The following is a 27,940-nucleotide window of genomic DNA, read 5'->3' as shown; positions in this document are numbered from 1 at the left end:
AGTCATGGGGCAACTGGGGCCGCATGAGCTCTGGTCAGAGTGGATCCTGTACTGGGACTCTGCTTTCTTGGGAATGGTGGGGTTAGTTAATGGTCGCACCCAGTTCCGAAGCAGCGTCTCCTTTAGGACATTGTGCAGCGGCACCGTGGAGGACTCTCTAGGTGGTGATGGATAGCGAGGACCTCGAGCATCTCGGCCCTCGGCTCTTCCACAGAGACCACGGGGAAGGGAATGCTGATAGACATATCCCGCACAAAGGAGGCAAAAGAGAGACTCTCAGGAGGTGAGAGCTTCCTCTCCGGTGAAGGCGTGGGGTCCGAGGGAAGGCCCGTAGACTCCTCTGAGGAGAAATATCTAGGGTCCTCCTCTTCCCCCACGAGTCCTCATCCTCGGTATCGGACATTAGCTCATGTAGCTGAGTCCTGAACCGGGCCCGGCTCGACGTCGAGGCACCGAGGTCTCGGTGTCGTCGAGCGGTGGACTCCCGCGCCGGCGGGGACGGAGCTCCCTCATCGACGTCGACGGGGACTCCACCTGCGTGGCGGTCGAGACCGGCGCCGCAAGCGGCGGCGGTGTCGACAGCCCCGGCGCCGGGCTAGAGCTCACCGGCGCCACAGTCATCGGCGCCGAGGGCGCAAGCACCCCCGGCGCCGGCACAGCCTGGCGCATCAGTCCTTCCAGGATCCCGGAAGGATGGCTCTGAGGCACTCGTCTAGGCCCGCTGCCGGGAAAGGCGGTGGGGCCGGTAAGGGTGTCGGTGCCGGAAGCTGCTGGGGCCAGGAGACGGCACCGAGGTGCCGGAACCCCGACGCGTCGGTACCTCCACAACCGACGGAGACCTCTCCTCTCGACGATGACGCTTCGGCGTCGCCTCCTCTCCGACATCCGGATGCACCGAGGGCGACCGGTGACGGCGCTTCTTATCTTTCTTCCGATGCCCGTCACCGGTGCCGGAAGGCATGGAGGAGGAGGAGGTCGATCCCCCTCGGTCTCGATGGTACGGGTCAGACAGGGTTCGGTCCCGTGGCCCACGCGGCCTCTCCCCCCCACTTTCACCGGCGGACCGGCGGGCCGACGGGACCTGTTCTCCTGGGGTCGCTGCCATCGGTGCCGATGTCTCGGGCATCGATACCGGTACCGAAGGACCGGCCGTCGATACCGATGCCGTCGAGGTCGACGTCGAGGGGCCGGCGCAAGTTCCAAAAAGACGGTCCCGCAGAACTTGCCTCGCAACCGGAGTCCGTTTCCGGAGACCTAGACACAAAGAACACGACTTGAGATTGTGCTCCGGCCCGAGGCACTGGAGGCACCAAGCGTGGGTGTCGGTCTGCGAGATCGGCCGGCCGCAGCGACCATACTTTTTAAATCCACTCGGGACCTTCGCGGACATCGACGGAAAAAATCGCGTCGGCGAAGTCAAAGTCGTCAATGGTGGCTGGAATCACACCACGGAAAAAAGAAACGACCGAGCGACCACTAGGCCGCAACGTGGCGTCCCTGCTAGAAGCGAGGGAAAAAGGGGAGGTTTTTTTTTTTTGAAACAAAAAGGGAAACCGTACGGTAACCAGAGCAAAGCGACGATCCGCGTAAACGCGATCGAGAAAATCCGGCGGCTGAAAACAGAGAGAGTGGCAAAAGCACAACTCTCTCCAGTCGCGGAAAAAAAGGAACTGGCGGGAGCGGTCGCGCACGGGCGGGAAGACGGCCGCGCATGCGCGGTGGGCGTGCCCTGCGTCCCCGACCGTCCCGCGAAGCTTTTTTTCCGGTTGGTGGGGGCTGCCGCGGACGTCACCCCAGTCGTGAGAACAAGCAGCCTGCTTGTCCTCGGAGAAGACACGATACTTGCTGGATCCCAGAACAACTTATCATTGCTGTTATTCCAGCTCCATCAGTGACATCATCTGGCCGGCAATATAGTTTCCCTGAAACCGTTCTCTTGCAGATCAATGATGCTTTCAGAATGATGAAGTAACTGAAGAAGGCAGGCTTGGGAACCTGCAGTGAAGAAACACGCAATGAGGCTTGGGATCCTACAGTAAAGAAACCCACAATCAGGCTTGGGATCCTGCAGTAAAGCGAATGCTACATACCTGTAGAAGGTATTCTCCGAGGAAAGCAGGCTGATTGTTCTCACTGATGGGTTGACGTCCCCGGCAGCCCCTCCAATCGGAAACTTCACTAGCAAAGGCCTTTGCTAGCTCTCAGCGCGCCCATGCACACCGCGCAATGCGCGGCCGTCTTCCCGCCCGAACCGGCTCGTGTTCGTCAGTTCCCGTATGTAGCAAGACAAAGACAAGGGAAGACACAACTCCAAAGGGGAGGGCGTAGGGTTTGTGAGAACAATCAGCCTGCTGTCCTCGGAGAATACCTTCTACAGGTATGTAGCATTCGCTTTCTCCGAGGACAAGCAGGCTGCTTGTTCTCACTGATGGGGTATCCCTAGCCCCCAGGCTCACTCAAACAACAAACATGGTCAATTGGGCCTCGCAACGGCTGAGGACATAATTGAGATTGGACTAACAACTTATCCAACTAACAGAGTGTAGCGCGGCCGTCCTTCCCGCCCGAACCGGCTCGTGTTCGTCAGTCTTCTTTTGTCCGCGCTCGGGACGGTCTGTGTTTTGCGCCATTTCATGCCCCTCAAGTTGACCCTTGTGCTTCTCGCGATTTCGCTAAAAAAAAAAAAAAAGAGAGGACTTCGGTCTTTGTTCCTTCCCGTGTGTCCAGTTTTTTCCCCCCAGCGTAAGTTTACTTCGCTTTTTGAGATAGGCCTTTTTGGCCTCGGTTACGAGTTTTCTCTCCCTTATTTTTGGTGCCTTCCGTCATCATCGCGATTTTGATTTCGCCGGCGTGATTTTCCGCCCATGTTATCGAAGTCTCCCAGCGCTTCAAAAGTGCACCCAGTGCGCCCGTCTGCTTGTGCCTCGGAGAAAGATAACCCCCTGGCTGTTAGTGCATGGCTATCGAGCGTGGCCCTATGGCGATGGGGATGCTGATTTCAATGTGATAACCAGTAATGGCTCAGCCATCATGGACCAACGCAATACACTGTCCCAGGTGTGGTGGTCTCCGGACAGGTATTATCTGCTCTCCTGATGTAAAGCCATAATCCCCCTCGGTGCCGATGTCGATGCCGCCGACCTTGGTACCGCTGTTGATGCCGACGCTGAAGTGCCGGGCAAACCTCCAAACAGACGTTCCCCGCTGAGCTTTTTTCGATGCCTGTGTCCACTTTTTAAGGTGGAGACACAACTTACACGCGTCTGGGCGATGGTCGGGACCAAGGCACTGGATACACCATGAATGGGGATCTGTACCTGAGATTGCCCGGCTGCACCGACCGCACTTCTTGTAGTCGCTGGGAATCCTCGATGTCATGGACGGAAAAATAGCGGCGGCGAGGTCAAAATTCTCGATGGTGCCAAGAAAAAGGGCACAAAAGGGAGAAACGCGAACGCGCAGCCAAAAAGGGGCCGCGATGGCAGCGAAAGGAAACTTATAGAGGGCCCAACTATAAAACTTAAGGGAATTTTTTTTTTTTTTTTTTTTTTTAATAAGAGCTCAACAGAGCACAGAAGAAAGAAAACGAAGAAAAAAGCGTGAAAACTCGCGACAAAACCTAAGGCTCTTTCTCAGGGGCACAGAGAGACACGGAAAAAAATAACCGCTCCCTACTGCGGAAAGAGAAAAAAACTGACGGGACTCTCGTGCGACGGGCGGGAAGCGGATGGCAGCGCGCGCTTGAAGGCTGTAGCAAACTTTTGTTGCTAGGAAGATTTTTCTGGTCATCGGGGGCTGCCTTGGACGTCACCCATCAGTGAGAACAAGCAGCCTGCTTGTCCTCGGAGAACTCCAGTTCCGTACGGTTTCTTTTGTTCCTCCATCTTGGTGATTTTATCCAGAATGAAAATAAGTCATCTATTCAGTCAAGTGCTCCATATGCAAAATGTACAATATAGTCCCCACTTACTGCAACTTGAATTTTAAGTCTCAGTGAATTCCCAGAGGGGCCCCCTGTTTCGCAATATAGCTGCATCAGGGGAAACAGATCCACTCTCACAAACTCATCTTTCAAATGGCTCATTTTGGACGTTTCTGGAGACTAGATATTGACCACCATTAAGATTTTATGTTCCTAATGTATGCATCATTATCACCCATGCTTTTTTTATTCATTACTTTCAGGATGACTATGTAAATATTTAAACTTTTATGATCCTTGATGCATTAAGGCACATAAATATGACTATTGGGCCTTTTATGAGATTTATTTGTTAACATGCATTTTAACATATTTCTATTTATTTCCTCTTGGTGCCTTTGGTCCTGTCCTGGCTCCAGCTCTTTGCTTTTCTGATTCTCATTTTAAAACACGCCAAGGGAGTCACGTGCACCATGAGGACATGTGGCTCTACAATCTCAACATGCTCCAAACTGATGTCTGCTGACTCATTAGAATTTGCCAAAACTATGAACACCAAGATAGTTAATTCATCTGAGATGACAGGCTGAAGTATGACTTTGGGTAGTTTATAATAAACCTTAGCAACTCTAGCACCCAGATGGTTGTGTCCACGGATCTTTGGACTCAGTCCTCAGATGGGGTCTTGACCAAACAATCAGATAGGTAACCACCAGAATTCGCAGTTTGAATAACTGCATGGCTACCAAGGCTAGAAATTTTGTGAATACACATGGAGCGTTTTTTAATGAATGGAATTAAGGTCCCCAAGGAAGCTTGCTATTGACAAATTAAAAAAAATCTAAACAACTGTTAATTTGATGAAAAAAAAAGAAAAAAACATACAGGAGGACGCATCCAGTGGAGCTCTCTAGTGATTTCTAACTTTACCTCTTTGATTTTCCCTCATGATCTCTAAGCATAAGGGGACAGTTGGGGGTTCCCTCCCCCTCCTCAAGTCAATAACTCCTACGCTTAAACAAACTCCCATTACAGCATTTGCACAACCCAAGCTGCAGTCAGGCATTTCCATTTTGACTGTGGTAGAGAACAACCCTAGTCAGGAAGGCAAACTTTCACTTCGCCTGAGGAGCTCCATGCTTCCTCCTGTAATAGAGAAGCTGATGCAGTCTGAGCTTCACAGAAGGAGGAGCGTTTGCATTGCTAGCCTCTACAGGACTAGAGGGTCATTCTGTATCTACACTTGTGGGGATTACAACGGTGTTGCACAGCATGAAACTGCTGCACCCAAAAGGGTTACTTTTTCATCACCACTGGTTGATGAGTCTGTCATAATGGATGGCTTAGCTAATGCCACTTCAATTGCAGCAGTGGATATCTTTGCCTTTGCCCACTGTTTCAGTCCCTTCATTAATCTGGCCTCAAGCAATAACACTGAAGTCAATTTGATCAGCTTTGGAGGCTCTTCACAAAGTTTGCACTACTTTTATTACAGTTTCCTTAACAATCTGTACTTCACTTAAAACTTCAGAAGATCATGTTGGTACACAAGAGACTAAGGTGAAAGAAATGGAGACATTTCTTGCTCAAATTAAATCTGTTCAGTCACTAACTGTTAAACAAAGATTATCTTCTTATAAAATGGAAAATCTAGATAACTAAAATTTGAACTTAATACTGAATTTCTCTGTCACGTTTCAAGTCTAGTCGTGACATGTTTCATAAATTGCTGCAAGAGGAATTTCACTATACTGAGGAAGGTTTGTCATGTCTACAGAAGCAGTGAAAAAATTGATTCTACAACAAACAAAAAATAGCCTGGATCCAACAATATCATCACATTACCATCTAGTTTCCAATTTATGATATATGTCAAAATTAACAAAACATGTAATTTTTAGGTAATTGCTTCAATTGTTTACGTCTGCTAATGTCCACCCCACACTGATGTGTTTCTGCCCTGATCATAGAACAAAGACAGTTCTTACAGAACTGGTTATGAATCTCCCTTCTGTGCTAGCCCTGATTGTGTCCTTGGAGGTAGGAAGGCCAAATAACAGATGGCATGGTTAAAAGTGAGGTGAAGGAAGCTATTAGAGCTAAAAGGAAATCCTCAGAAAATGGAAAGAAGGATCCAACTGAAACTAATAAGAAACGCATAAGGAATGACAAGTCAAATGCAAAGCCAGGACTGATAAGGAAGCAAAGCGGGACTATGAAAAAACGATTGCGCAGGAGGCAACACACATAGTACTTTTTAGGTATATTAAAAGCAAGAAGCCAGCAAAAGAATCATTTGGACCGCTAGATGACCGAGGGGTAAAAGGGGGGTTACTCAGGGAAGACAGAGCCATAGCGGAGAGATTAAATTAATTCTTTGTTTCAGCCTTCACTGAGGAAGATTTGGGAGAGATACAGATACCAGAAATGATATTCAAATGATTTCATTCAGAGAAACTGAATGAAATCTCTATAAACCTGGAAGATGTAAGGGTGCAATTTGACAAATTGAAGAGTAGCAAAATCACCTGGACCGGATGGCATTCATCCCTGAGTATTGACAGAATTAAAAAAATTAACTTGCAGAACTATTGTTAGTAATAGGTAATTTATCTTTAAAATCAAGCATGGTACCGGAAGATTGAAGGGTGGCCAATGTAATGCCGATTCTCATAAAACGTTACAGAGGTGATCTGGGAAATACCAGTGAGCCTGATGTCGGCGCCAGGCAAAATGGTAGAGACTATTATAAAGAACAAAATTACAGAGCATATTCAAAAGTATGGATTAATGAGACAAAGCCAACATAGATTTAGTGAAGAGAAATCTTGCCTCACCAATCTACTACATTTCTTTGATAGGGTGAACAAACATGTGGATAAAGGTGAGTCGGTTGATATTGTGTATCTGAATTTTCAAAAGGCATTTGACAAAATACCTCATTAAAGACTCCAGAGGAAATTGGAGAGTAGGGTTAAATGGTCAGTATTCTCAAAGGAGAAGGGTAGATAGTGGGGTTCCTCCAGGGTCTGTGCTGGGACTGCTGCTTTTTAACATATTTATAAATGATCTAGAGACGAGAGTAACTAGTGAGATAATTAAATTTGCTGACGACACAAAGTTATTCAGAGTTGTTAAATCGCAGGAGGATTGTGAAAAATTACAAGAGGACCTTACAAGACTGGGAGACTGGCATCCAAATGTCAGGTGACGTTTAATGTGTGTAAGTGCAAACTGAGGGAAAGCAAACAGGAGGGACCTCTACAAACAGTAAAATCAAATTGAAGTACAGGTTGACCAACAGACACTCCAAAGCAGGAAGTAGTGCTTATAAGATGCTTTATTTGCTGCTCGGACAAAGGGACCCAACAAGGCCCGTGTTTTGGCGTGATTAAATACCTGCCGCAGGGGTCACAATAAAGTTCTAAAAAACATATACATATATATATCATACATCAACAAAAAATATATATTGTAAAAAAATGCAAACTACATGTAATAAAAAGTATATAAATTAAAATAATAAAATTAAAAACAAAGTAAAATAATAAAAAGATAAAAATAATAAAAAGGATTAAAATTATAAGTGAAGATAAATGAAATTACCTGAAAGATAAAAAATACAATCAAATTAAATGAAATGAGATGCACGAACTGGAAATACAATGGACCTTAACACTTGTGTAAACCATACATGTATAGAGCAGCTGTGATCAAGGACGTATAAAACCTTATTAATTGCCATAACTAGAAAAATGGCATACATAGTTAAAACCAGATTGCAATACATATATTAAATAGCCATGCAAATGTGCAAATAAAAGACAATGTGTACGAACTAAAAAACCAAGTAAAATGATGAGACTGGGGGGAGAACACTATGAAATTGACAAAGGAGTCACTAAAACCAAAATACATTTTTAAGACAAAAAGGCAAGAGAAAACGTGTTAAAGTAGAAAGAAATGGAACAAACAGCCAATGTGAGACAACGTGTAGGGACTGTGAAAAGAGCAAGGCCCGCAACACTTACTGAAAGAAATCAAGGAGCCCAAAAGGTTTCGGTGTCGGTAAGTAAAAAAATGCAAAATTGAACCTTCAGAGTAAAACCCTAAGAACCTGTATACAAAGAAAGAAAAGTGAACTGTGCATCCAAACTCGCCCAAGGTATTAATAGAAGAACAAACCAGACAAGAAAAAGAAATGTGACTGGATAAAAACTTTCAGAAAAAGTGCCACTGGAAGTATAAAAAAGCACCGGGAGAGCATATGTAAAACAAATGCCCATGAGAAATGTGCAACTGCAAAAAAAGGAGTATCATGTATGCACAAACTGATGAAAAAAGTGAAATGCCTTACCAGGTGAGGTGCTATGAAATCATAACATAGGAAAAAAAGATGAAAAAGAAAGTAAAGACTAGAAAAACTGATCAAAAATAAACGCAAGACTAAATAGCTTACTCGAGACAGACCATCAAGACCGATACGGAATAATAATTATTATTTATTGCATTTGTACCCCACATTATCCACCTTTTTGCAGGCCTCAATGTGGCTTACAGAGTGTTATGATGCAGTCATTACATGATCTTAGATACAGTCGATAATAAGCTAAGGTAGGTAATTTAAATGCAGGTGCTAGGTAGGTGTTGTGGGAGGTGTTTTAGATGCATCTGAGTACTTTAGGAATAGTTATTGAGGATGTCCTTAGTAGGCTTTGTTGAAGAGATGTGTCTTCAGAGATTTGCGAAAGCTGGTTAGGTTGTCCATTTTTTTCAGGGTCATGGGTAGTGCGTTCCAGATCTGTGTGCTTTTGTATTCAAAAGTAGTAGCGTATGACTGTTTGTATTTAATTCCTTTGCAGCTGGGGAAGTTCAGATTGAGGAATTTGCGGGCTGATCTTTTGGCGTTTCTAGGTGGTAGGTCCACTAGGTTTAGCATATAAAAAGGGGCGTCTGCGTGGATGATTTTGTGGACGGTTGTGCAGATCTTGAACTCAATTCGTTCCTTGAGTGGTAGCCAGTGTAGTTTCTCTCTTAGCGGTTTTGCACTTTCGAATTTAGTTTTGCCAAAGATGAGTCTGGCTGCGATGTTTTGGGCTGTTTGGAGTTTAATGGTCTGTTCTTTACAGCCCGCATACAAAGTGTTACAGTAGTCCAGATGACTTATTACTAATGATTGTACTAGGGTACAGAAGATGTTTCTTGGGAAAAAAGGTTTTATTCTCTTGAGTTTCCACATCAAGTAGAACATTATTTTTGTTGTATTCTTCGCGTGGGTATCGAGTGTGAGGTATTGGTCAATGGTGACTCCAAGAATTTTCAGATTTTCTGAGATAGGGAGTGTGCAGTATGGTGTGGTTATGGTAGGGTAGTTGTTTGTATTGTATTGGGAGGTGAGAACTAGACACTGAGTTTTTTCTGCGTTCAGTTTTAGCTGGAATGAGTCCGCCCAGGAGTGCATGATTTAGAGACTCTGGTTGATCTCGTTGGTTATTTCGTTTAGGTTACTTTTGAACGGGATGTGGATCGTGACATCATCCACGTATATGTAGGGGTTAAGGTTCTGATTGGCTAGAAGTTTGGCTAGTGGTATCATCATAAGGTGAAGATAGTTTCCAAGGGGGGATCCCTGAGGAACTCCACATTCGGTTGTCCAAGGTGGTGATCTATCATTATTCGTTGTTACTTGGTAGAACCATTTGAGAACCGGGCCTCGATTCCAAAGTATTCTAACAGTTGTAATAGTATTCCATGATCTACCATGTCGAAAGCACTGGACATTGTCAAATTGTAGTATGAGTATATTCTTGCCGGTTGCAATTGTTTTTTGAATGAATTCATTGCAGACACTAGTACGGTTTCTAGTACTATGATTTGATCTAAATCCTGATTGAGACTCATGTAGAATTGAGTGTTGGGTCAGGTATTCCGTGAGTTGTTGCGTCACTATGCCTTCCATCAGTTTTGTTATGAGTGGGATCGAAGTAACTGGTCGGTAGTTGGTTAGGTCCATTGTGCTTTTCTTGGCATCTTTTGGCAGTGGGGTGAGAATAATATTTCCTTTGTCCGTGGGGAAGAGACCATTTAGGAGTCTGTAGATACTTGGGTTCGTGAGGTCTTTTGTGAACGTTTGGGGGCGGCTTTTAATAAGCTGGTAGGGCAGATGTCAAGTTGCATGAGATTTGGCATATTTTCCAAGCCAGTGTGTAAGTTCGTCTACTGAGCTCAGGTCGAAGTTGGTCCATGATCGCTCAAGCTGGATTATTCCCCCAGGTTTCGGGTCTAAAGCATTCAAGAATGCTTGTGTACTCAGTGGTATTGCTTGGTATCATGCTTCGGAGCTTTATGATTTTTTTCCTTGAAATATTTCGCTAGGTTGGTTGCCGATGGGGTTTCTATGCTATTCGCAGTGACCTGTGTGGTGTTTGGAGAATATTTACAAGTGAGAAGAGTTTGTGGGTGTCCTTATAATTTGGTCCTATTATAGTTCTGTAGTGCGTTCTTTTTGGTCTGTCTGATTTGTATTTCTTTGTAGCTGTTTTCCACTCTTTGAGTGTGTGTTCGTCTTTTTTTTTTTTGCTCCAGGCTCTTTCTAGCCCTTCTAACCTGTGTTTTTAGTTCTTTCAGTTCTAACTGTTCTCGTGGAGGAAAAACATACAAAATAAAAAGCACCTAAAAAAGGGGACCATATCAAAAAAGGAACCATATCAGAAGAACGTATAAATAGGCAACATATGAGAATTGAGAAGTGCTAAGCTGCTACAGGCAAGAGATTAACCAAGCCATCTGGTCAAATACTAAAGAAAGAGAGATACTAAAGCCTAAACATGGGTTCATAAAAAAAAAAAAAAAAAAAAAAAAAAGATAACATGATTTTAAGGACAATTGCATATTTCCCATGGGCATTTGTTTTACATATGCTCTCAGTGCTTTTTTACACTTCCAGTGGCACATTTTCAGTTTTTATCTGATCACATTTCTTTTTCTTCTGTCTGGTTTGTTCTTCTATTAACAATACCTTGCAGCGAGTTTGGATACCTATTATTACATGCACAGTTCACTTTTCTTCCTTTGTATACATGTTCTTAGGGTTTTACTCTTTCAAGGTTCAATTTTGCATTTTTTATTTTCTAGCACGGAACCTTTTGGGCTGCTTGATTTCCTTTCGGTAAGTGTTGCTGGTTTTGCTCTTTTCACAGTCATACACGTTTGTCTCACATTGGCTCTTTGTTCCATTTCTTTCCACTTGCTTTAACAAATTTTCTCTGCCTTTTGTTAAAAAAATGTATTTTAGTTTTCAGTGTGTCCATTTTGGTTTTTAGTGTCTCCTTTATGTCTGTCAGAATCATAGTGTTCTCTCCCTGGTCTCATCATTTTACTTGTTTTTTTTAGTTCATACACATTGGTGTACATCTGAATGGCTATTTAATATATGTTTTGCAATCTGGTTTTAACTATGTATGCCATTTTTCTAGTTACATAAGTACATAAGTAATGCCATACTGGGAAAAAGACCAAAGGACCATCGAGCCCAGCATCCTGTCCCCGACAGCAGCCAATCCAGGTCAAGGGCACCTGGCAAGCTTCCCAAACGTACAAACATTTTATACAAGTTATTCCCGGGCCCGGGTGAGAACTTCCCAGGTGACAGGATAAAAAGTAGTCCTGATTGTGTAGGGGAAGTCAATGTACACTGGGAGCAGGGGGGTGAGACAGCTGAAGAAAAAATAGGCTGCCCATGCTATGGTGAGGAACTGGCACTATTTCCATGTGGTGGGGAACCAGGGAGAGTTGCCCCAAGGGAGAAATACTGGGAAACCCAGGGAATAGAAGGTAGTAAGTCAATCACCCTGGAAAGGGGATTAAAGGAATCTCCCAACGATAACCCTGAGTTTGGGAGGAAGCCCATAAAGAGAATGATAACCCGCTGTTAAAATCCCTTAAAGAGAGTATCTGGCAGGTAGAATGGGAGCTGCAAGCCCTATGTAAACCGGGGAAACTCCATAGGTACCCTGAGCAACGTCGGAGGGAGGTTCTGGAACTTAATAAGGGACTGATGGTAACTTTGGTGGGCCATATACAGCAGCAGGAGGAGTCCCATAAGGTATTGGAGACTATTCTGAGGGAGACTGAACAGAAATGGGTCCTATTCGAGTCAGCAGGTAAGAAAGAAATGGCTGCTTCAGTGCAGGCCTTAGAGGCCAAACAGGCAGAGTCCCTTAAGCAGAAGGAAGGCTGTGAGGCACTGCTAGCCACAGTTAGGGCTGAGCTGCTCACAGAATGTAAGCTAAGGGAGGAAAGGGAAGCAGAGGTAGTCCCTCTTACAGCCACCCTGAAAGAGACCCAAGCCTTAAATGAGACCCGAGTAGCTAAGCTGCAGTCCACACATGAGCAAGAGATAAGGGACCTCACAGCCAAGTTGCAACTGGACCAGGAGCAGAGAGTAAACCTAGTTAAAGCTGAGTTCCAAAATGCTCGCCTAGAATGGCAAAAAGAGCAAGAGGCCCTAAGGGAAAGTATAAGGGAACAGCAAGCCTTGATACTACTCCAGAGGCAAAGGGAAAAAAAAGCTTGTCACCTCTGTAAAGGCAGAAGTAGAAGAAGCCAAGCAGGAGGTGAAGCAGAGGGAAATGGAGTGGGCTAAGAGGCAAGGGAGTGTTAAGGAGATGGGTAAATTACAGCAAACAGCTATAGGAGAGCTGAAGGGGATCTTAACCCAGGTAAAGGCAGGGCTGGGAGAACTGAAGGGCCAACAGGAAAGCCAGCTGAGGGAAGTGCAGCAGGGACATACTGAAGTGGTGGCTCAGTTAACTGTGGCATTGCAGCAGATCCAAGCTGAGGCCAGGGGCCTGAATGAGCTTAATAGGGAGAAGGTAATCCAGATAGAAGACCTGCACAAGGGATACACCCAAAGGATAGAGGGGTTATTGGTGGAGATGCAGGCAGCCCAGGAAAGGGTAGGGTACCTTACTCAGAGGAACCTGGAGTTGGAAACTCAGATAAAGCAGTTGCAACAGGTTCAAGCACAGGGGGCAGCTGAGTGGGCTGTTGAGAGGCTGCAGGCCAAGGAAACCACAGAAAGCTACAGGGTGCCCTGGAAGAGAGGTGCAGAGTGTTGACCCTCGCAGGGGATGTCCTCTTCCAGGATGGGCAGAGGAGATTAAGGGAGGTTCAGGAAGCAAAATCCTGCATTTTAGACCTCCAGCAAAAGGGTCCTCAGTCTCCGTTTCCCTGAGACTCTTAAGGGCCTCCTATCCCTCTCCTTTGGTCCCAGAAAACCCCTTTTGGAACAGGTCTCCCCCCAACCTCTGGGTGATCTAGCATCCCCCTGGCACCCTTCCTGAGCTGGTGTCCCCCCTCTGGGAACTCTCTTACCCCACTCTTCAGGGCAGTAGGTGGGACCTAGGATCCTCCCCTTCTTCTGGGTCCGGGTTTTCCCCTCCCTTGGGCAGCCTTTTCCCTTCTCTGCTTGCCCTTCTGGGGTGTCTCACATCTTTTAACCCTTACATCACCTCTCCCTGTGGTTTTAACAGGGCCCTTCTGATTCTCCCTATCCTGATCTTTACTCAGGGATAGGAGTTTAGAGTAAAGATCAGGATAGGGAGAATCAGAAGGGCCCTGTTAAAACCACAGGGAGAGGTGATGTAAGGGTTAAAAGATGTGAGACACCCCAGAAGGGCAAGCAGAGAAGGGAAAAGGCTGCCCAAGGGAGGGGAAAACCCGGACCCAGAAGAAGGGGAGGATCCTAGGTCCCACCTACTGCCCTGAAGAGTGGGGTAAGAGAGTTCCCAGAGGGGGGACACCAGCTCAGGAAGGGTGCCAGGGGGATGCTAGATCACCCAGAGGTTGGGGGGAGACCTGTTCCAAAAGGGGTTTTCTGGGACCAAAGGAGAGGGATAGGAGGCCCTTAAGAGTCTCAGGGAAACGGAGACTGAGGACCCTACACACACCCCACAAATACCCCTTGGGGCCTAGTAGACGGAAAAGTGCAGCCCCGGGTGGTAGAAAGGGGAAGAGAGCGACTAGAAGTTCCCCTGATGTGCTAAGGACATCAGGCCTTAGGAAAGTACACCAGAAACTCAAAGTGGAAAAGGGGGTGTACCCATGGGTCATGAAAACGGGCGAAGAAATTAGACGCCGCGGCCTAGGAAGGCGTAAAAAGAAAGGACAGAGGATCCTGGGGTTTCCAGGGGTTCGGTCTCAAATTGCGAATCCCTGGGAGGGTCCCAAAGGGACTCGCAATTTCTTGAGGGAGGGGGTGTGTGACAAGGCTGCAGCCCAGAGGTACAAAATGAAACAAAATCCTGAACTACGTCTCCCAGAATGCATTGCCCGTCCCAGCAAAGGGAGCCCCAGGGATAGACAAGATGGGTACTTACCAACTCTGACCACAAGAGGGAGGGGGAAGGAAGAAGCCCAGTTCCCTGGCTCCGTAATCAATACATGATGCCTCCCACCTGTAGAGGGAAGGGGGGGGGTGAGAAGCAGGTGGAGGAGGGGGTTAAGGCTGCTGAGCAAGAAGCAGAAGGAGGATGGAATGGGAGCTGGAGAGCCCTGAGGAAGGTAGCACCTAAAGGGGGAAAGCTAGGTGTTTAAAAGTTTTGATTTAAAACCTGTTGTAAGGAAGAAGCCTGTTTTGATTTGAACTGTTTGCTGTGGGGGAAGGGCAGAGGACTGGAAGAGTTATAAGCCTGGTTCCCCAGCTGCTCCTGTTTGTTGTGTAAGAACTGTGGGAGCTGGAAACCCTGGTTGGACAGGAGGGAACAATTTTGCTGAAAGGCCAGCACTGCTTGTGATACGTACTTTGGGCCAGCACTGCTTGTGATACGTACTGTGAAAAGGAAGTATTTCCAAAGAGGACTATTGCAGCCCTCAAGAAAGGTCAGAGACTTTGGATTGCTGGGTGAGGGGCAGCACTACCCTGCCTGGGGCAGCCCTAACCCAGGGCTGGACTGAAGCTTTTGTTTGTAACTTGGAAACAAAAAGAAAAAGAAAAGAATATTTGAAAGTATCTGCTGGTGGCAATTTGTGGGGCTTGGATTAATCCTGGGGAGGAGACTTCCTTCCTCCCCCTACTGGCGCAGCGGTCCCGTTTACACTACGAATGGGTAATATGCACTCCTACCAGCAGAGGGAGACTGAAAATTATTGAACAGCACTCCTGTATAAGGGACTGTGCAACCCTGACCTGCTCAGTAGTTCGAATAGCCAAGCAACGCCTAAAAAAAAAAAAAAACTTCGTCCACAAGGAACACTTAAAACACCACCAGAAATTGAGCTTCCAGAAGGAACTCTCCAGAAGAAAAAGAGCACAAAAAGAATAACTGGAACAAACTTTAATAAAAAAACACAAATGTAGTTGCAATCCCAGACGGAAGAAATCTCAACAATCCAACTGTTCCTGGGTGGGCTCGACAATGGTCTGGAGAGACTCAAGGAAAGCAAATTAGCAGGTAAGACCTAATTTCTCCTTCCTTATCGTCTTCTCCAGACGATTCCCTACGAATGGGAAGTACCAAAGCAGTATCCACCGAGAGTGAGAAAGCCCCCGGAGCAAGACGGACGTCCCAAAGGAAGCATCCCGTCGTGCCTGCATGTCCAACCTGTAAATGCTTCATGAAGGAATGCAGTGAGGACCAAGTTGCTGCCTTACAAATGTCCTCTGGCAGAATGAGAGAGTGTTCTGCCCAGGAAGAAGCCTGTGCACGTGTAGAACATGCCCAAAGAACCGTGAGCACCTGTTTCCCTGACAGCAGGTACGTGGAAGAAATAGCCTCCTTGATCCAACGCGCATTGGAAGCCTTGGAAGCCGACTCCCCTTTTCGAGGTCCTCTGAACAAGACTCAGAGGCGTTCGGACTTCTGAAAGTCCGCTGTTTGATGCAAATAGCACCGCAACGCCAGACGAACATCCAACTTAAACAACCAAGGGGACTCATCCCCCAGGAAGGAAGGCAAGGAAATAAGACTGGTTGACATGAAATTGGAGAAATCACTTCAACAAGAAAGGAAGGAACCATCCGTAACACCACCTTCTCCTTGGTAAGAACCAGAAATGGCTCACGACAGGACACAGCCAGCAACTTGGAAGTGAAAGCCGCCAAAAAAGACCACCTTAAGCTTAAGATCCTTAAGTGTAGCCTGCCCTATGGACTCAAACGGGGCTTGAACCAAAGCTGACAGCAGCAAATTCAAGTTCCAGGGTGGAACCACCAGATGCACGGGAGGCCGCAATTGCTTAACCCCCTGGAAAAAACGAGACACATCCGGATGAAGGGCTAGCTACTTCCCCTGAAGCAGACCCCGAAAAAAGGCGAGCAGCGCCAACTGAACCCGAAGGGAGGACAGTGACAATCTTTTCTCCAGACCTCCCTGCAAATATTCTAGATGACCAACGGAGGCCCTCAATGGCTGCACCTCCCGCTCCTCACACCAAGCCTCAAAAACATAAGCCAAGGAAGTGGACCACTTCCTGGAACTCTGAAGGGTACGCACCACCGCAACAGAGTAGCCCTTCTTCAACAGTCGTGCCCGCTTAACAGCCAAGTCGTAAGCGTGAATCGAGCCACGTCGGGTCCCTGAACAGACCCTCCTCTGAGGGAAGAGGAAGTGAAGCGTCCACCTGCAATCGCACAAGATCCGCATACCTTGGTCAACGCAGCCAATCGAGAGCCACCAGAATCACGAGACAGACGTGACCCTGAATACGCTGAAGAACCCGACCGATGAGTGGTCACAGAAGAAACACAAACAGGAGAATTCGATGAGGCCAGGGCTGTGCCAACGTATCGAGACCCTCTGACAACAGATCCCTTCTGTGGCTGAAAAATCGCAGAGCCTTGGCATTCTCTGCCTTGGCCATCAAATCCATTACTGGGGTGCCCCACCGATCGACAATGAGCTGAAAGGTGAACGGGGCTAATGCCCACTCCCCCGGATTCAGATGATGCCGACTTAGATAAGTACATAAGTAATGCCACACTGGGCAAAGACCAAGGGTCCATCGAGTCCAGCATCCTGTACACGACAGCGGCCAATCCAGGCCAAGGGCACCTGGCGAGCTTCCCAAACGTACAAACGTTCTATACATGTTATTCCCGGAATTGTGGATTTTTCCCAAGTCCATTTAGTAGCAGTTTATGGACTTGTCCTTTAGGAAACCGTCCAACCCCTTTTTAAACTCTGCCAAGCTAACCGCCTTCACCACGTTCTCCCGCAACGAATTCCAGAGTTTAATTACGCGTTGGGTGAAGAAATATCTTCTCCAATTTGTTTTAAATTTACTACACTGTAGTTTCATCGCATGCCCCCTAGTCCTAGTATTTTTGGAAAGAGTGAATAGACGCTTCACATCCACCTGTTCCACTCCACTTATTATTTTATATACCTCTATCATGTCTCCCCTCAGCCGTCTCTTCTCCAAGCTGAAAAGCCCTAGTCTCCTTAGCCTTTTTCTTCATGGGGAAGTCGTCCCATCCCCGCTATCATTTTAGTCGCCCTTCGCTGCACCTTTTCCAATTCCACTATATCTTTCTTGAGATGCGGCGACCAGAATTGAAAACAATACTCAAGGTGCGGTCGCACCATGGAGCGATATAACGGCATTATAACATCCTCACACCTGTTTTCCATACCTTTCCTAATAATACCCAACATTCTATTCGCTTTCCGAGCCGCAGCAGCACACTGAGCAGAAGGTTTCAGTGTATTATCGACGACGACACCCAGATCCCTTTCTTGGTCCATAACTCCTAACGGGGAACCTTGCACGACGTAGCTATAAATCGGGTTCTTTTTTCCCCACATGCATCACCTTGCACTTGCTCAAATTAAACGTCATCTGCCATTTAGCCGCCCAGTCTCCCAGTCTCGCAAGGTCCTTCTGTAATTTTTTGTAATCCTGTTGCTGAGTTAACGACTTTGAATAACTTTGTGTCGTCAGAAAATTTAATTACCTCACTAGTTACTCCCATCTCTAAATCATTTATAAATATATTAAAAAGCAGCGGTCCTAACACAGACCCCCGAGGAACCCCACTAACTACCCTTCTCTATTGTGAATACTGCCCATTTAACCCCACTCTCTGTTTCCTATCCTTCAACCAGTTTTTAATCCACAATAGGACTTTTCCTCCTATCCCATGACCCCCCAATTTGTAGCCTTTCATGAGGTACCTTGTCAAACGCCTTTTGAAAATCCAGATACACAATATCAACCGGCTCCCCTTTGTCCACATGTTTGTTTACTCCTTCAAAGAATTGAAGGAAATTGGTCAGGCAAGATTTCCCCACACAAAAGCCGTGCTGACTTGGTCTCAATAATCCACGTCCTCGGATGTGCTCTGTAATTTTGTTTTTAATAATAGCCTCTACCATTTCCCCGACACCGACGTCAGACTCACCGGTCTATAATTTCCCGGATCTCCCCTGGAACATTTTTTAAAAATGGGCGTTACATTGGCCACCCTCCAATCTTCCGGTACCACGCTCGATTTTAAGGATAAATTGCATATCACTAGCAGTAGCTCCGCAAGCTCATTTTTCAGTTCTATCAGTACTCTAGGATGAATACCATCCGGTCCCGGAGATTTGCTACTCTTCAGTTTGCCGAACTGCCCTATTATGTCCTCCAGGTTTACCGTGAAGTCAGTAAGTTTCTCCGACTCGTCCGCATGAAATATCATTTCCTACACCGGTATCCCACCTAAATCTTCCTCGGTGAAGACCGAAGCAAAGAATTCATTCAATCTCTCCGCTACATCTTTGTCTTCCTTGATCGCCCCTTTTACCCCTCAGTCATCCAGCGGTCCAACCAATTCTTTTGCCGGCTTCCTGCTTTTAATATACCCAAAAAAATTTTACTATGCTTTTTTGCCTCTAATGCTATCTTTTTTTCGTAATCCCTCTTGGCCTTCTTTATCTGCGCCTTGCATTTGCTTTGACACTCTTTATGCTGCTTCTTGTTATTTTCAGACGGTTCCTTCTTCCATTTTCTGAAGGCATTTCTTTTAGCCCTAATAGCTTCCTTCACCTCACTTTTCAACCAGGCTGGCTGTCTTTTGGAGTTCCTTCTTTCTTTTCTAATTAGTGGAATATGTTTGGCCTGGGCCTCCAGGATGGTATTTTTGAACAGCGTCCATGCCTGTTGTACAGTTTTTACCATCTCAGTTGTCCCCCTAAGTTTTTTTTCCACCGTTCTTCTCATTTTATCATAGTCTCCTTTTTTAAAGTTAAACACTAACGTATTTGACTGCCTGTAGGTTGGACGCTCCCGTAACATGCTGCTGAGAGAAGCCAGAAGTTCTGTTCCACCCAGGCCATGATCAACGCCGTCTCTTGCGCTAAGAGAGAGCTATTGGTTCCCCCCTAATTGATATAAGCGACTGCTGTCACACTGTCGGAGAGAACTCGGAGGTCGTAAAATAGGATCATCGACTGAAAATGCAACAGAGCAAGATGAATTGCCCTGGTTTCCAGACGACTGATGGACCAGCGAGACTCCTCCGCTGACCAGAAGCCCTGAGCAACTTGTCCCTGACAATGGGCTCCCCACCCAATCAAGCCGGCATCTGTTGTTACTAACACCCAGTCCGATGTGTCGAGGGGCATGCCCCAGCTCAGATGATGACAATCCAGCCCACCACTGAAGGCTGAGCAGCACTGGACGACGAAGAAAAACTCTGCATGACAGAGAGTCCACCTGAGGGGACCAGCAAGCCAGGAGGGCTGCCTGAAGAGGCCTCATATGTGTCCGTGCCCACGGTACCACCTCGATGGATGCCGCCATAGATCCCAGCACCTGCAAAATATCCCAGCTGACGGAGCCTGGATCACCAGCAACCGTTGCACCTGGGACTGGATCTTCAGGATGCACACTGCCGGAAGGTGGACCAAGCCCTCACGTGTATTGAAACACACTCCCAGGAATTCCAAGGACTGAGAGGGAACCAGCGAGCTCTTGGATACATTGACAATCCATCCCAACTGCTGGAGAAGGAGAACCACTCGACCTGAGGCTCTCCGGCTTTCCTCTGCCGATTTTGCACTGATTAACCAATCGTCCAGGTAGGGATGCACCAAGATCCCCTCCCAACGCAACTGAGCCGCTACCACCACCATCACCTTGGAGAAGATCTGTGGTGCTGTAGCAAGCCTGAAGGGCATTGCTCGAAACTGGAAGTGATCTCCCAAGACTGCAAAGCGAAGAACCTTCTGATGGTCCGTAAGAATAGGAATGTGAAGGTACGCCTCTGTACAATCTAAGGACGTGAGAAACTCCCTCGGCTGAACTACCACGATAACCGACTTGAGAGTCTCCATGCGGAAGGACAACACCCGCAAAGCCCGATTCACCCTTTTTAGGTCCAGAATCGGACACCAGGAGCCCTCCTTCTTGGGCACGACAAAGTAAATGGAATATCTGCCAGAACCTCTCTTGCCTGGGGGAACGGGAACCACGGCCCAAAGAGCCAGAAGACAATCAAGGGTCTGACGCATGGCCCTGGCCTTGAGCGATGACTTGCAAGGAGAAACGAGAAAGGCATCTGGAAGCAGATGGCAAAACTCCAGGGCATACCTGTACCTGACTATATCTAAGACCCACTGGTCTAAAGTTACCCGGACCCAGCTCTGATAAAACAGCTGAAGCCTGCCTCCTACAGCCAGAACCGGAGACTGGGCCCCACACCTTCATTGGGAGGTTCTGGCACTGCTGGATCCCCCGGCGCCTCCATCACAACATCCTCTACGGATACCCAGAAAGGGCTGAACAGATTGACCTCTATTCCAGAACCAAGCACATTGAGAACCAGAACCTCTACCTGGCCTGTATCTGCGAGCCTCTGAGGCGCCCTTGGGCCACAGACTGAGAAACCAAACGGGACCTACCCTCCGGAAGCCGAGCCCCATTGGACTCGCCAAGACTCTTGACAAATTTCTCCAACTCATTGCCAAAAAGCAGCTTACCCTGGAAAGGAAACAGATTCAGACGTACTATGCATGCTACATCCACCGTCCAGTGACGGAGCCAGAAGAAGCGACGTTCTGACACTACCAGTGCCAGATTCCTCACAGAGGCCCGAACCAAGAAAAGCGGTGCCCATCTCCAGATTAATGACATCGGCCGCCGAATAAGAGGAGTCTGCCGGAACATTGGGGAGTCGCTCAGCCCAAGGAAAACAGGCCTGAGCTTCATAGCCTCCGCAGATGGCTGCCTGCAAGGCCAAGGCAGAAACCTTGAAGGAGCGCTTAAACAAAGCCTCCAACCTGCGATCCTGTGGGTCCTTGAGAGATGCCCCACCCTCAAGAGGGATAGCCGACTTCTTGGTGACATCTGTAACCAGCGTGTCCACCTTGTGGATGCGAAGGTCTCCAGAACTGTCTGAGGGAGCTGATAAAGGCGAGCCGTGGCATGACCGATTCGTAAATGCGAATGGGAACTAGCCATTCCGCCTCCACTAGTTCCTTCAAATCCTCATGATAAGGAAAGGTTTGTGGAGGTCTACGAACTCCCTTAAGAAGCGGGTCCCCTTTCTGGGACACCTGAGGGAGATCTTCTGACAATTTAAGCGTCTGAAGTACCTCCTCAAACAGGGAGGGCAGCTCTTGCCTTCTAAAAATGCTTACTACTGAAGGATCCTCACCTAAGGGAGCCTCAGAACCTCCCCCAGATCTTCCATACCAGCCAGACACGGCCTCTTGGACCCGGGTGCCTCAACTGCAGACCCCAAGGGCCCATCCCGTGGAGGAGGGGCCAGAGAACTTGCTGCAATATCAGGAGAAATTCTTCTCTTCAGGCAATAAGCCTGATGGAGTAGAAGCACAAATCCTGGTGAAAACAGAGCTACTGAAGCCACTGAGGAGTCCTGCTGCGACATCACTAGCGGCTCCTCAGAGAAAGAAGGGGCCGGCGGCGGAGGAAGCAATATGGCAGATGTTCCCGCAAAAACCGCATCTGTCGCGCCATGGGAAGGAGCGCTCTGCACTTCCGACCCTTCAGCCATCGGCCCAGGAATCATAGTTGCCCCTACCGCCGTTGGAATACCCAAATCTGGCTCCTCCCCAGAACCGGACCTCACCTCCTCGCAAACCCTGCACAAGCCGGTGTTATGGGAGACCATGGCACTCTGAACAGGCCGTGCAACAGAACAGATTCTCAGACTGCACCATCGGAGAAGGAAAGGCGGGAAGAAAAGCCACCCTCACGGGGACCAGCAAAAGCGTCCCACCGCCAAACTCCCTGCAATCCTACTAGATTGCCTTGGTTCTGGCTGCCCCCCCCCCCCCCCCTTTTAAGATTACAGCTGCAAAAGCGAAAGCACCAAAAACCGGTGCAGAGAAACCAAAGCGTCCACTGCGCCCCCCCCCCCCCCCAGGCATTTCCTATGTTATAGGTTTTTTTTTTTTTTTGAAAGAGAACAGTGCTCTGTTCCCACCAGGGGCCTTGCCTGAAGGAACTTCTCCCAGAGAAGGGGGGAGAAGGCTGAGGCACATTGCTAAGGGCAGAGGGGATTGGGAGGGGAGAGCACTGCTCCTCCAGTTCCAGAAATGAATGCCTAAGACCTGTACCGCCTTTGGTAAGATGCTAATAAACTATTCTCTCACGTTCACTGAATCCCGGGTGTCCTTCTGATTATGGAGTCTGTTAGTGCTCAAACTGTGTAAATCAGTTTGGGAAGATACGAGTTCAGAGTAATTAATCATGTAGTGGGAACACACAATTATTTACAAAAGGGAACCTGTAAACCTAACTAAAACCAAGGAGCCAAAACCGGCGTATCCACCAAAAACATGGAGCAGGAATGCACAGCACCTACCTCTGCTTGGAGACTGAGAAATACTGAGCAGGTCAGGGTTGCATAGTCCCTTATACAGGAGCGCTGTTCAATAATTCTCAGTCTCCCTCTGCTGGTAGGAGTGCATATTACCCACTTGTAGGGAATGGTCTGGAGAAGACGATAAGGAACCGCTGTGGCCACATCCTCTGACAGAGCTTAACTATTCATTGAGTGGAAAAATATTTCCTCCTTTTTGTTTTAAAAGTATTTCTAAGTAACTTCGAGTGTCCCCTAGCCTTTACACTTTTGGAACGAGTAAAAAATTGATTTATTTCTACTCATTCTACACCACTCAGGATTTTGTAGACCTCAATCATATCTCCCCTCATCTGTCTTTTCCAAGCTGAAGAGCCCTAACCTCTTTAGCCTTTCCTCATATGAGAGGAGTTTCATCCCCTTTATCATTTTAGTCACTCTTCTTTGAACCTTTTCTAATTCCACTATATCTTTTTTGAGATACGGCAACCAGAACTGAGTTCCATCCCCTTTATCATTTTGGTCGCTCTTCTTTGAACCTTTTCTAATTCCACTATATCTTTTTTTAGATACGGCGACCAGAACTGAGTTCCATCCCCTTTATCATTTTGGTCGCTCTTCTTTGAACCTTTTCTAATTCCACTATATCTTTTTTGAGATACGGCGACCAGAACTGAACGCAATACTCAAAGTGCAGATGCACCATGGAGTGATACAAAGGCATTATAGTATTTTCAGTCTTATTCACCATCCCTTTTAATAATTCCTAGTATCCTGTTTGGTATTTTGGCTGTCACCACACACTGAGCAGATTTCAGTGTATTATCTACATCTTCATCACATATCTTCTGCTGCAACTGCAAAACTTGAATTAGAAAAAGTGTGTTGTTTTTTTCTTTTTTACTGCTCAGAGGTAAAAAAGAAACAAACAAAAAAATCTCACAATTACTGTGGGTCTGGTGTCTCCTCCTTCCCTTCCTTACGTCCCTTCCCCTCGTGTCTTCCTTGAAGAATCCCTTTAGGCCTGCTCCGGGACCTTCTCTCCTCTGCTAACTCCTGCCTTTTGATGTAACTTCCTGTTTTGCGAAACAGGAAATTACACCAAAAGGTGGCAGCCAGAGGAGGGAAGGTCCCGGAGCAGGCTTGTGGGGGATCTTTGCAGCAAAAAGAATGCTGAACCCAGCTCGGGGGAAAGTTCTGAACCCATGCAGATGAAGGGAGGGTAGTGCTGGAGGGAGAGAGGAATGGAACTGAGGGGGGTAGTGCTGAAGGCAGAGAGGAATGGAACTGAGGGGGGGAAGTTCTGGAGGGGGGTAGTGCTGGAGGGAGGGATGGGGGCTGGAACTGAAGAGGGTAGAGCTGGAACTGAAGGGGGCAGTACTGAAGGGAAGGCATGGGCGTAAACTGGGGGGGGGGGGGGGGCAGGGGGCAGTGCCCCCCCCCCAAATGATGACGACTTACCAGAAGTTACTTCGGCGAACTGGCGGGCGGGGCGCCAGTAGTAAAAGCAACAAGCAGGCACGCTCGTCTCCGTCCGCTTCCCTGCCCTCTCAGCGTCCCACCTGAAAGGAAATGACATCAGAGGAAGGCGGGACGCAGAGAGAGCAGGCAGGGAAGTGGATGGAGACGAGCGTGCCTGCTTGCTGCTTTTACAACCTCCGCTCGCTCGGCCGCCCTCTCGCCGCTGGAGTGGAAATGCTGGCTCCTGTCTAGTGCACTGTAAGGAAGGAAGCCATTTGGTAAGTCTCTGCTTCCACTCCCCCACGCAGCCATCGCCGTTCACTCAAACACAGCAAGCAAACCTGTGAGCTGCTGCATCCACGTTGTCATTGCTGCGAAGGGGGGGGGGGGGGACACGCTGGATAGAATGGGGAAGGGGTTGGATAGAAACAAGAAAGGGGGGTGGGTAAATACTACTGAAGAGGGAGTGCTGGGTAAGGAGGAAGGAAGGGAGAAAGAGCTGGCTTGATATTCCAAAAAAAAAAAAAAAAAAAAAAAACCAGCTCTTTTTCCTTTCCTTCTTCCATATTAGCATATTCATTTGCATATATATATATATATATGCGCAAATGAATATGCTAATATGCTCCGCCCCCCCCCCCCCCCCCCCAAAAAAAAATGAAACAGTCAGCCCATAAGAGAAGGAGGGCTGGAACTGAGGGAATCACTGCTGGAGGGAGGGAGAGCTGGAACAGAGGAGGCAGTGCTGGAGGGAGGACTGGAGCTGAGGGGGGCAGTGCTGGAAAGAAGACTTGAGCAGAAGGGGACAGAGACAGAGAGGGGGCATGGTTGGAACTGAGGGAGCAGTGCTGGAGGGAGGACTGGAGATGAGAGGGGGGCTATGCTGGAGGGCTAGAACTGAGAGGGGCAGGGTTTCTCTAAGCATAGATGCACCTTCACTATGTACATTCTCTTAGTCCAGTTTCCAAAGAAAGGGAGATGTGATAACTTACTTTCCTAAGAATAAAACCTAGCAAGAAGAATCATCTACAGGAGGAGATTCTGCCATTCACAACGAGGTTCCAATTTTCTATGCTGAGATAACAAAACCAACTTTGCTAGCAAAAATGTGAGCTTAAAAATATTTAAGAAATTATTCCAATTACCTTAGCAAAATTTCTATCTGTTTTCTCCTTCCACTCATCTCCAAATACATCAGAAAATGTTCCTAAACCTAGAAGTAAAAAGATAAATGTAAGTTCATATAAATCTTATAATCTTAAAGAATATTTCTAAAATTCACAATGCTATAGTTCCACGTAATAATACATGATGCCTCCCTTCTTAAACACAAGTGACTTGATTTTTATAAACAAAAAAAAAAACTACATCTCTTACCACCCAAAAATTATTGGCTGGTAGACTAGGAAAAGTTCACCTGGGTTCAGTAAACATGGATGGAGGTGGGACTGAGCAAGAACTGAAGACTTAAAAGACAGCATTCTGTGAGACTGAAGTTGGTTTGGATAGAGAAAGCAGAGGAAGTGGTTACCAGTTTCTGTCTCCCTTTTTCCCTCAATTTGCAGCTTTATTTTAGGATTCCTAAATCTTTAGGTGTCTCCTTAATAGAAGGAAATTGTGTATAGCTTCTATTTTCCTTATTTTTAACCACAACACCTCTTCAATTTAGAGCCAATACTGCAATGACCTCCTGTGGCCAAAAGAGTAAGCTGAAATCTTAAGAAAAATCAAAATTCCTCAAAGCTGCTTTTTATCTAGTAAACATATTTAAATAGCAATATTGCAAGCTAGACATATATAAGCAGGGAAGAGTTAATGCATAGACATATATAAGCAGGGAAGAGTTAATGCATAGGCAAACTAGCTATGCCTATGACCCCAATGACTGAATTAGCACAAATGTACTAATTCAGTGGCGTCAAGGAAGATTTTTGATCTGGTAAGCTGCTGGCAGAAAGAAAAGCGGGAATGAGGAGACCAGAACCACCCCTACCTGCATAAGTCTGTCCACGCTCCCCACCCCTGTTGGTAGCAAAGGTTGGGAAGCAATGCTTTTTCTCTGCTGCTTCTCACTCTACAGTCAGAACCATGTGGAACCCCCCTCTGTGATAATTTTAGGGTGAAATGTATTCATATTGTTCATTTCCTTTCCTTGAATCCTACTAGACTTGACCGAACCAATGGACTGTGTCCTTCACGGACAAGCAGTATCCAGAGGTAGGGATACTGGATTCATCCCCTGATAAAGGGGCTGGTGCATACTCTACTTGAGGAGGGAATTCTGCACAACACAGAGTTTGAGCAGAATTCCCCTGCCCCTCCACAGATGGCGCAGAATTTTGCCTTTCCTGTGCAGAATTCTGTGCAGTCTGCCTTTGCGGGCACAGATATTCTCAGCTGGAAAGTGACTCCCTCCCTCTCTCCACACTCACCCATCTGGAGGAGGAGTTACACAGCTAAGGTCGGGCTGCTTCCTCCTCTGCTGCCTCAGTTCCTTTAAGCTGAATGGCTGTACAGAGGCCTGCACAGCTCAAAGGAACAGTCGGGCCCGGGGCGGCAGAGGAGCAGAAATCAGCCTGACCTGTCGCTCTGCAGCTCCTCCTTTTCCTGCACTGGACCAGTGAGTGTGCAGGAGGAAGGGAAAGGGAAGCTCTGAAAAAAATATGGACTGTGGGTGTGGGGGAGCTGGAAAAAAAAAAGGCAGATGTAGGAAGAAGGCTGGGGAAAAAAGGTGTATGGTGTGGGGGAGCTGGGGGGGGGGGGGAGGGCTGGAAAAATATGGATGGTTGTGCTTGTGCTGGAGGTGCCTGGAAAAAAGGTGGATGTGTGCAGGAAGAAACTGGAAAAAATGTGGGTGAAGTGTTGGGGGCTGGAAAAGGTAGATGAAATGGGGATGAGGGAGGAGGCTGAAAAAAAAAAGGTGGATAGTGTGAGGGATGGAAAAAGGCCTATGAGGTGTATGTACATATCATGGGAATGCGGTGGAAGCCTATATGAAAGTGCATGGAAAACTGTAGTGGGGTAAAGGGGTATTTCATGAATGGGGGAGATGGCAGTCTTATAATAGGGAAATTCTGTGCAAACAAATTACAAATAAAGTGTGCAGATTTTTCAATTTTGTTTGACAGAATTTCCCCTGGAGTAATATTCAAATTCTTCAGTATGCAAATGCAAGCAGGATAAGAAAGGTGCTAACCAAACTCCCAGCCAAGGAACAATATTCCAACACCACAGTCTTTAATGGGATATACAATAACTGTTTAAAAAAAAAAAAAAAAAAGATAGAGAGAGAGAGAGGAAAGATGAGGCTTCACGCATGATCGCCCTGCCAAAGGCAAAATGTCGCCCCGCAGTGCTTCAAGAAAGTGTAAGGGGACAACCAAGTTGCCACCGTGCAGATACCTCTAGACACCACCACCTGGGCGCATGTAGAATATGTCCTCAGTTCTACTGTAAGCCACTTCATTAGCTGATGTGATCCAATGTGCCAGCAAAGATTTGGAGGCCACTTCTCCCTTACAGTGCCCTCCTGGATAAAGGACAATCTGTCTGTCTTGCCACACGAATTAGTGACTTCCAGATATTGGAAGAAAGCTCTCCTAATATCCAGCTTGTGTACATTCCTTGCTTCTGCTGAAGCCCGCATCTTGGTTAAAATGAAAAGGAGACACCACTTTAGGAAAAAAGGATAGGTCCATCCAGAGTGAAAACTGTGTCCTCCGAGAAGGAAACGTATGGATTTCTAC

The 27,940-nt window shown here is 47.1% G+C and overlaps 1 protein-coding gene across 1 annotated transcript in view; it reads right to left on the bottom strand.

The window, feature by feature from the left end:
• Positions 1 to 27,940, bottom strand: part of ARID2 (AT-rich interaction domain 2) — a 581,863-nt gene that overhangs the window by 364,933 nt on the left and 188,990 nt on the right. Inside the window, exon 6 of the mRNA XM_030215750.1 lies at positions 25,340 to 25,407. Within this exon, the coding sequence (XP_030071610.1) occupies positions 25,340 to 25,407 (68 nt within the window). The remainder of the gene's footprint in view (positions 1 to 25,339; positions 25,408 to 27,940) is intronic.

The sequence above is a fragment of the Microcaecilia unicolor genome, chromosome 10 (genome assembly GCF_901765095.1).
Source record: "Microcaecilia unicolor chromosome 10, aMicUni1.1, whole genome shotgun sequence".
NCBI lineage: Eukaryota > Metazoa > Chordata > Amphibia > Gymnophiona > Siphonopidae > Microcaecilia > Microcaecilia unicolor.
The sequence above is the reverse complement of the archived record's forward strand: the minus strand, read 5'-3'. Positions and strand labels throughout refer to the sequence as shown.